At 40.7% G+C, this 10,367-nt stretch overlaps 1 protein-coding gene across 1 annotated transcript; it reads right to left on the bottom strand.

The window, feature by feature from the left end:
- Positions 1 to 62: 62 nt before the first annotated feature.
- Lin7c (lin-7 homolog C (C. elegans)) lies at positions 63 to 10,122 on the bottom strand. Its single transcript, NM_011699.3, has 5 exons — positions 10,079 to 10,122; positions 6,417 to 6,535; positions 5,821 to 5,892; positions 4,555 to 4,764; positions 63 to 3,754 (listed from the first exon to the last, which is right to left on the bottom strand). Exons 1-5 carry the CDS (start codon positions 10,113 to 10,115, stop codon positions 3,599 to 3,601), a joined length of 594 nt encoding a protein of 197 aa, NP_035829.1. The 5' UTR covers positions 10,116 to 10,122; the 3' UTR covers positions 63 to 3,598.
- Positions 10,123 to 10,367: the final 245 nt, after the last annotated feature.

Here is a 10,367-nt window from a genome sequence, read left to right as displayed (position 1 = left end):
AGAAGAGAAAGTTTTCTTTACTTATATTTTACGAAAGGCAAACAAAATACAGACATCTGAAGTTTCATGTCAGGAACCACCACGGATTTTGGTTTTTACTCTATGTAAAGGTTGTTTTACACACGGCGTTCAGAAATACATCGATTTGTAATTGTATCAATTTTGTCAAATGCAAAGGACAAGCACGACTCATACAAATACATTTTAAATAAGCCTTAGAATCAGAATTTAATTGCTAAATGATTCATCTATTTGAAAAAGCACTGTTTCACATTCCAAATAATTTTCTCAAACTAAAGAGTACAAGTGTATCAAATCTTTGCCAATATTTTTAAAAACCATGTCCAGTTACAAATTAGTTTAAAACTTCTTGAAAATTAATAATCAAATGACTTTCCCCCATTATGTAACTATTATTATTTCAACAACCTTTGAGGAAACATTACTCATAAGTTTTGGAGAATAAAAACTACAAAATGAGATTGTTGCTAGAACAGACAATGAACTGTAAGTTAGAAAATGCACAGACTTATTCAGGAGGTACAATTACGAGAGTCCTTATCAGTATCATTCCACAGTATAATCACATGTACTCTTTTACGTCTATGCCAAGTCATGCTGACGCTTTCCAGGTAAGCCATAACCGTATTTTCTATTAAATTCTATTCATTTTAACTGTAAACAAAGTACTTGAGCAAAATGCCTTAAACTTTTACAACAGGAAGATGATCTTAAAAAGCGAGACCCTAAAGAACAGGACTACATCCATGTAGTATAGCAGTACAGTAAAGGCAAAGGAGCCCCATCTAACAAGCCAGACTCACCCTCACAGTGCGCTCACATCGGCAACACTTAAACATGCTCTTCAAATAAGAACCTTTATAGGTTTTTTTAAAGGTAAAGGGGACAGAAGGAGAAAACACTAAGATTTTACAATTGAATTACTAGTAGGTTTTATTTTGGAAAACAAAAATGGGAAAACAAAAGGAAGCTAGCATGGTTTACAGAGTGTTCCAGGACAGCCAGAGCTTAAAAAAAAAGTAGATTGTAATTATTTTGTTAATAAGGAATGCCAAATACCTCTTAAGTCCATAAAGAGGTACTGAGAAATAGAATCACATCAGACTAAAAGTACTTGCAAACAGAGTCCAGCATAACCAGAAAGTCCATGAGCTGGTACCCCTGAAGCCTGGGTGTGCAGACGAGCCTCTACAGACAATGGATAAACGCGTCACAAATCAGCTGCACGGGAAGGGACCTGGGTGAGTTGTACATCTGCAGGGCATCTAACAACGGCTAAGGCCAAGAATCGCCAAGTCGCCTCAACTCACTGTGAACTGTATAAGAAAATAGATGGAAAACTGGGGCTAAGGGAAATTTACATTTGTAAGCTACAAGTCAAACGAACACCCTTTATATATTTACTGCCTAGCTTTATTCACAAATCATCCATATATTAATTAGAATTCATCCCCTTCCTAAGTACACAAGCAGACTACTGTACACTTGTCACTGACTTTCCTATGGTCAGTATTTAAAATTCTGAGATAGGAGAATCGCATCGATGAAAGCAAAGTATTGCTACTCATGCGCAACAGTACCAAGAACAGCTATGTATTTGGCTCCTTTAAGTTGTTTTTATTTTAAGAGTTATAAATAGGTGCCGGCCCACACAAAGAACAGACTGTGGGTTACTGAAGAAAAAGAAAAAAAAAAGCTTTTTCAACATAACTTAAGAAAAAAAAAAAGTAACTTGGCTGAAATTCTGCAACAGCTGAAACATAAAACCAGGAAGCTGTAACCATCACGGAATGCTGATGCGACCTCTGGAGCAACTGCAGCCACAGTAGCTACACTAAGACAAGGGTTCCTCAGGGTTTCCTAACCCTGGGATGCAGAAATACGAGCATAACAATAACGGTACTGTTCTATATGCACCAACGCTTTTCTTTAATATAGTTTTAAAACAATTACCTCTAATAATTTTACAATTAAATTAAAATACGTCATACTCTTCTATACTACTTTGGTCTCAACATTTTAAAAACACATGAGCTAATTCTGAAAATATACAGTTCAGCATGATCTTATCAATGTCAAGCACATTTGCAGTGGACTAAAGACATTCAACCATGCACAATCCAGTGTTCAATTCCTAAGTGATAAATAACATGTTGATTGACTTTTACTCTGAAAACTGCAGTAATCTTGTAAGACTCACAATGCTCACACCATGCAGAAAAACATACACACTTCCATTCTTCCTGAAGGAATGTTACAAAATGCCCATTTTTTAAAAATAAAGGTAATAGTCATAATTATGACAAATTCCTCCATTTTCAACCCAACGGTTTCTTTTTAACACCATCACTTACACCCTTTACAAATGTTCCTATAATCTGTGACTGAAAATTAATCACTTTGATTTCAGCTTTTAGTAGACCATAGTCCCAATCATTTATCAATAGCTGCCTTTTAGGAAACCGGTGACATCCAGTGGACAAATGGTAAAAAGTATTGTTCCAAACTCCCATTACTATTTGAATCATCAAGACAGAAATCGTCCCGAGCCCCACCCACGGTGAGACTTATGAAGCCACCTGTCTCTGTATCTTAGACACATCCCTCCTGCCCTTGCCACCTCCAGCCGGTGCTGAGGCTAGGATAGTAAGAATGCATGCATGGCTCTTCAGGCTCCAGAGTTAGAAGTCACCACCTTGTCTTACTTCCATTCTCCCCAGCACTGACTCATCTCTAGGCATGAAAGAACCAAATTATGAGAAATATATTTAAATTCAAATGAACAGCATAAAAAACTTGAAAAGTTGAAATCTGAGCTTGTTTGCATGTATAATTTATGACATACTGTTATATATAAATAAAGATTTAATTGGTAATGCTAATAATCAGATTACATCCTCCAGCCTCACTGCTTAAATATTATGAAAAACATATTTTAGCAATGATTGCTTCAGTGTTTAAAAACTTTTATAAATCAGTATAAATGAATACATTATACATTGTTTAAATAAAAATAAAAAGGTTCCATGATAGCTATGATTTACCACTGATTATAGATATGTTATGTTCCAAGTACAAAAGGCAGCAGAGACGCCAATACTCATAACGTGATGAACTGCCACGAGCGAGACTGCGATGTTTCATTTCTTGGAAAAATGAAATTTCACAAAGAAACTGCAGTAAGCAAAAGGAAATATTGGAGAGCTGTTATCTGTAAATAAGTTGCCAAATAAAGAGAACCTCTTTTTAAAAAAAGATTAAGAATGTAAAAGTACATTTTAATATTAAAAAAGCATTATTAAAAATCTATAACAACTTTGTGACAAAATCTGTTTGAAAAAGGCCTGTAAAAACAGCAGGACAGAACTGTCCTCACCAACTCTGACTTTTTCTCGTGAGAAAAACAGTGTATGCTTCTCTATAACCATAAGTGATGCTAAAACAGGCATTTATAAAATGGCAAGAAGAGGTCACCGAAGTTTCTGGTGTTTTACAATCACTGGCGTGGAGGCCATCAGTAGGTCACAAGTAAAACTTTCCTAGCTAAAAGCAAAAGGAACACAAAGTTTTTAAATGATTAGGTCTGTTGTCTGCGTTTTGCTGATCTCATTTTCTCAAAGCGGGACTCCATTTCTTCCAAGACTTTTGGTGTGTACCGTACGACTAATTTAACCTTCCCTTGGGCTGCTTTCAGTAGCTCTACCGCTTTCTCATGGTGCTCCCCTTCAACACTCTGCAAAAGGCACACACAGAACAAGCATTACAAGTCATCTAACCTGTAAAGATGTTAATACACAATGAAGTAAAACTGTCAGAGTTCCATCATTTCAGCACTATACAGACAACGCTCTTCCCCTACCACTTTCATCACTGTGCAACCTTGCGAGACACATCTGTGTGCACGCTAAGAACATCGAGCACAGCAATACTCATGCCTTACTACTGCCCTGGGTCAGGAGCAAAGCAAGCCATTGCCATCGTAAACAAGTAAACGGAGTCCATTCCTGTCTTAAATACACAGGTTTACAGCACTGCACCTTAAACTTGGAGTGCCCTACAGCCACATTGAAAGTGCTTTAAAAAGCACTGGCTGGGGATGTGACTCAATGTAAGAAGAGGCCTAGCACACACATGACTCTGAGTTTGGTCCTCTGCTCAACAAAAGCTCCACTGTCATCACAAAAATTAAAGCCTCACAGGGCACCATGCAAGCAGTACCACCTGGGATTCTCTCAAGGGATTTTTTTTTTTTTTTTTGGTTTTTCGAGACAGGGTTTTTCTGTGTAGTCCTGGCTGTTCTGGAACTCACTCTGTAAACCAGGCTGTCCTGGAACTCAGAAATCCGCCTGCCTCTGCCTCCCAAGTGCTGGAATTAAAGGCATGCGCCACCACGCCCGGCTCTCACAAGGGATTTTACAAATTAATCTCAAAAGGTTTCCCCCTTCTATCTTCTGATTTGATTGTTCCAGTGCACCCCCAAGTGGCTACAACACATTACTGCAAATAGTAAATAGAAATACAATTTATCTTTACCACTCCATTAACAGAAAGTAGCTGATCTCCTCGTTTGAGGCCCCCATGTCTGTCAGCAATTCCACCTGGAATTATCCGCGATATATAGATTGGTGAGTTTTGCTCTTTGCCTCCCATAATATTGAATCCAAGGCCCTCTTCTGTTTTGGGTAGCTCAACAACTCGGGGATGAGAGTGTCCTTCACTGGCAGCAAATGCAGCAACAGTAGCCTGAAAGAAAAATGCATACATCAGAGAATATAACTTAGTTTTGAGGTGCTGGGTTTGAATCCAGAGACTTGGATACGCTAAGGATGCGCACTGCTCTATATTCCTAGCCTACAAAAGCCTTTTTGAGGGACATAGCTTTTCATGTGTGAGCTCCACTACTTCAGTGGGATAAGTCTAACAGTCTGTAGGAGATAACTGAAAGTGATACTCAGACGTAGACAGAAAGTAAGCTTCAGATCACTAGCAGCTTCCCCAGAACTCAGAATTATGCTGGTGCACACGCACAGGGATGGATGCTCAAGGCTTGCCAAGCAGACAGATGTATAGACATTAAGAGGGGACGCTCTCCCGGAGAATGCCAACAGCACTGAGCTGCAAAGCAAAAAGACTGGTTTCCTCAGGGCCATGACACAACCTACCGAGGTAAATGTGTTCTTACGTCAAGTAATTGTACCAAACAGTAAATAATAAAAATATCAGGAAGTGACTCAATAATGAGAAAGAAGGAGGCATATAGGCCATAGGGATGCTTTTTGTTGCTTCAGTCAAGTATCTAGTTACAACTGAAAAGAAAAAGATGAAACAGTTCCATCCAATTATATTCAAACACAGGCTTATATTCTGTTTCCTTCTGCTTTTAAAGGCCCCATTTTCAATATGGATGCTGGATAGAAAAACAAAAATGAGGAGAAGGGAGGGAAAAGACCCAATACCAACTACTATTTCTGAAGTACTGAAAAAAGCTAAGGCTCACAAGCTTTGCAAAGCCTAAGAACCACACCAGTCAGAGACAACCAAACTTCCTCTTGGGGTGGGGTGAAAGCAAGCAAGCAGTTCTGTAGCACAGGCTGTCGTTAAACTCTACACCTTCATGCCTCAGCCTCATGTGCTGGGGATGCAGGGATGTTGCCAAAACTTCAAAATGTTTTTCTTTTCCTTCTGGAGACAGGGTCTCATTTAGCCCAGGCTGGCACCAAACATGTTAAGGAGTCTGTCCTGTCTGCCTCTGCTTCCCAAACGATGGGATCGCAGGCATAGGCCATCTCTCCCCTTTACCTTTGCAGTTGCATTGGCTCTCACTTCAGGGCTGCTGCTGATGTCCACCGTCTCATAAACATGTTCGTATACCTGCAAAACACTCTATGTTTGAGTCCTCTGCAAAGTTAATATGTTAAAATTTTCCCAAAACAATTATTTGTCTTTATAAAATGTAATGCTTTCTATTATAAATTTCAAAGAAAGTTCTCTTTTTGATGGTGGTGGTGGGGTACTGAATCTAGGATTTTGTACATGTTAGACAAGGACTATGCTATAACCCCTGCTAAAAATTCCACAGAAAAACGAAAAAGAGAGAGGGGGGGGAGGGTGAAGGGGGGGAAGTACCAGTTCTAATGTTTCCTTCCCTCCCTCATCTCTTCTCTTTTGTATTTCAGGCAGGTAGGTCTGTAACTATGTAGCCTAAGCTCATAGCTGGCCTGTATGTAACTCATGGAATTTCTCCTGCCCCACCTTGCTGAGTATTGGTATTACTGGCGTGCTCTGCCATGTCTGGTACTAGTTTATTCTCTACAATATTTCTGAATCCAAATTTCAGTGTATTTCTGTAGCTAAGTAACTCAAAATTTGAGAAAATACTGATTACGTTAACTCACCTCTCTTACAGCATTGCAGAACTCACTCTGAAGGACTCTTTGCAAAGCCTGAAGTTTCTGTGGCGGCACCTCTCCACTCCTCTGTAATTTCTCCAACAATTCAATTGCTCTGCAGATATCTACAGGGAAACAAAACACAAGTGAAAATTCTTGCTAAAGATTCTCCTCATTCCGTTAGAGCTTTATAGCGGTTAAATGAACTCAAGGCTAGTCAGGCATTGTCTCCAGTATGAATACTCTTCCCTTCAGAGGCTGAGGCAGGATGACCATCACCTGTTAAGGCCATTTTGTGCTTCAATGCCGCCTCAAAAACAAAGCAAAACAACCAAAAAATAAAAATAAAAAAATCCAACCAACCAACTGAAACAGCAAAATACAACCAAATCCCCAAATTCTCCAAAGATGAAGAATAAATGGTAGAAGGGGAAAAATCTTTACATTAGATAAGAAAAGCTAAAATACTTAGTCAATAAAAATTTACCTGATCAACTCATTTGTAACCAAAGCAGGAAAAAACAAAAAACGAAGAAAAACAAAAAACAAAAACCCAAACAAACAAAAAAACCCAAAACCAAAACCCAATAAAAACCCAAGAGACCATGTGCTGACTTCCTGAAGGGAACCTTCAGATTCTTCAGTAACATGTGGAAATGCAGCTAACTGAGAGGTTTGCTAACAGTGTTTTAACTCAGACATGTCCAGATAGGGTTTACAAAACAGGAAGGAAAAGGAAAAAACGAAAATAGCTTTATCAACCTGGTCCTAATGCTTGTGACCTCAGAAAAGTTTCCTAGCCTGTTTTATGGTCTTTCACTGTAAAACAGCAATAATACTGCCTTCCTCATATGGGGAAAGGAAATAAAACGCTTTCACAAGCACAGATGTATGTCTCCTTGGTATGGATTAATTTTAAGAAATATTAAGCCGGCCAGTGGTGACGCACACCTTTAATCCCAGCACTTGAGAGGCAGAAGCAGGCGGATTTCAGAGTTTGAGGCCAGCCTGGTCTACAGAGTGAGTTCCAGGACAGCCAGGGCTATACAGAGAAATATTAAAGTATTAGGGGCCAAAGACATAGTTCAGCACTTCCTGAATCCTAGCACCCACTTGGTCATCTCACAATTACCTAAACCTCCACGGACCTGACACCCTCTTCTGCCACGCCCCTCTCCAAAGTCTCCCAACATATACAACTTAAAAAGAAAAAAATATGAAAGAGCTACAAACACACACACACACACAGACACATTTAGCATATTAGATAACTGTCATTGGGAATGTAAAAAATGTGAACAAAGAACTTTAGAAAACTCAACTTCATGTTATAACACTATTAATCACAATCTCTGTTCTGAGTTTTTTCCTAAGGTTTTTCTGAACCCCAGCCTCAGTATATTCTTATTGCTAATTAAGTAGCAGTAAATTCTAATTAAATTTAATTAAGTAAGTTTGAATTGTGCTCATTTGGCTCCAAAGGTTAGGATACCTTAGAGTCTATATAAGTCTATATACTATCCTATATATTCTGATCCTTGCATACTTTGACTTAACTAGAGGAAAGTTTTGATTTCATGCCACGTTAAAAACCGGACATTTAGCCGGGCGTGGTGGCGCACACCTTTAATCCCGCAACAACAACAACTACAACAACAACAACAACAACAAAATACCAGGCATTTACTTCACAGAATTAGTTAGGACTTTGCATTTGTTTATGAAAAAGTCCAAATAAACTTAGTAGAGAAGCAAAAAGTTGATTCAGTTTTAGATAATAAAAGTTTAAACTGCTATTAATCAGTTAATCAAACAGACCAGCTTTGCTCTGATGTCCCACCACCAGAATGGCTAGTAAATGTTGTTTCAGCAGTTGTTGATTTACAGTCACAATACATTATCCACATTAAAATCCTACATATACAGCTGGGAAAACGGCTCAGTGGCAGAGTGCTCACCTAATATGTACAAGGCTCTCAACTCAATACAACATGGTGGGAAGAAGGAAAAGAGGAGATAGGAGAGGGTAGAGAGAAGGGAGACACTTAGAAATGAGTTAAACACTCTATACCAAATATATGCTCATTAAGTTTGTGCACCAGTGAATTGTGCTTTGATGATTTTGAAGCAAACAGGAACTTGGTCATATGTACTGGTATTTTGCTGTGGAATTGTACTGTGGAACTTTTGAGAATATGCTAGGTCTGTTAGAATTCTTGATCAGAATCGGACTTGACACCAACTGCCTTGCTTATCCTGCTAACTGGCAAAAACCAACTAGGACTTCATTCCTACCAATATTTTGAGCTTTCTACTGTTTAACTGAAAAACTTCCTAACAGCAAAAAGCAGATGTCAGAGGGAAAAGGTCCACATTTTGTGCTTCATTTAAAGATACAAAAGAACGCCATCTTGTTTGAAACTTGCAACTCTTCTGGTTAACACCAACAGATTTGTTCCTGTGTAACAATGTGTTCAAAGCACATTGACACCGTAGTACTTGAGGGGAAAATGACACAGCTGTAAGCCTACCTTATTCTTTCCCAAGCTACCCTGTCACAAACAAGTTCATTTATTTAAAAAGAAACAAAAGGCTCCCATGGTCACTACAATAAAAAGCAAAACGAATCATAATCAGCACAGTGTGTGAGGAAAGAGGTTCTATTACATACACAAATTTTATAAAATGATTTCCTTCTTGGACGATATTGAGATTATAATTGTGAATACTAAATATATGCAATGTCAAACTCCATCCCAGGCGATGTTTGCCAACAGCACTCGAAATGCTTAACTGGTACTTTCTGGTTACTATGACTACCGAATTGTACAAAGCTTGTTCCAGTTGTCTGAAATTTAAGTTGGGGCAGAACAGAGTACAATACTGGAAAGCTGCAACTGGACCCTGGGAGAGTCTTTTCACAGGCTTCTCTTCAATCGGGTTGGTTTTTCTTGGCTGTTTGCTCTAAGAAGCAATCAACCAACCAGGTTTCCAAGTGTAGGGTTTATGAGTATGGAATTGCATGGCACTTAAAAGTGACTTACAATCAAATCACTACTCCACCTAGTTATGTAATCTCCTTCCCAAGATCAAGTCAGTTGGAGGGTTTTTTTTTTGTTTGTTTTTTGTTTTTGTTTTTGTAAGCATCCTCTCCGTGGCTGGAGGGGTGCGAAAGTTAGGAAAGAGCAACTCAAAGCCCGGAGGCTGTGGTCACAGTACTGAAGGAGTCTGAGTTTTAAATGGGGGCGAGGGAGTTTCTGCGGGAATGTGTCTGTGTCGGCCAAGTGGCAGAACCAGGCCAAGAGGCCACACTGATCTGTTCGCGCACACTGACCGTAGACAGTGCCGGGCTGCGTGGTGGCCTCGGCTTTTAGGGTCTATGAAGCTGAAAGCCGATGCTGCGGTGCGGACCCAGGGAGCGCCCGTGCCTACAGCCGTGGGCAGGCCGCTGAGCCGTGCTGTGCCCGCCGCCAGCCTCAACGGCCGGCTCTGGCGAGCTTTCAAACGCCAGCCAGCGCCCCCCGCGAGCAGCGCCCGGCGCCGAGGCCGCCGAGGGCTTCCGGGGCTCAGCGTCCGGGTCACCTTGCCTCCGCTCCGGCCCGCAGGCAGAGCGGTTCGTAGTCTCGACCCGCCCCACCCACCGCGGCCGCGACCCCCGCCGCACTCACCCCTTTCCAGCCGGACAGGTTCGCCCAGCGCCGCCATCTTCTCTTCGGAGGTGCAGACCCACAGGAAGTGACGACAGAGGGGCCGCGGTGGACCAGGCCGAGAAAGCGGAAGGGCGAGGATGGTAGTAACGCGAGAGCTAGAAGGATGCGGGTAACTACGCAGAGCGGTAGCCGGGGACGCTTTGCGACCGACGGGTGGCCTCCTTTCGTGGGTCTGTGCTCGTCCACTTCCAACAACCTGAGGTTGAAAAGAACCGATGTCCCGAGTGTCCCCTGCCTCGGGGAAGTC

Source organism: Mus musculus, chromosome 2 (genome assembly GCF_000001635.26).
Source record: "Mus musculus strain C57BL/6J chromosome 2, GRCm38.p6 C57BL/6J".
NCBI classification, from domain to species: domain Eukaryota; kingdom Metazoa; phylum Chordata; class Mammalia; order Rodentia; family Muridae; genus Mus; species Mus musculus.
The sequence above is the reverse complement of the archived record's forward strand: the minus strand, read 5'-3'. Positions and strand labels throughout refer to the sequence as shown.

What these genes read in the sequence shown, in the direction of transcription:
- Lin7c (NM_011699.3), bottom strand. Translation starts at nt 10,115, where the DNA reads ATGGCGGCGCTGGGCGAACCTGTCCGGCTGGAAAGGG. An exon ending in TCTGCAATGCTGTAAGAGAG is followed by an intron (nt 5,893 to 6,416) that starts GTGAGTTAACGT and finishes AGTGTTTTGCAG; the next exon opens with GTATACGAACATGTTTATGA. An exon ending in GAGCCAATGCAACTGCAAAG is followed by an intron (nt 4,765 to 5,820) that starts GTAAAGGGGAGA and finishes TTTTTCTTTCAG; the next exon opens with GCTACTGTTGCTGCATTTGC.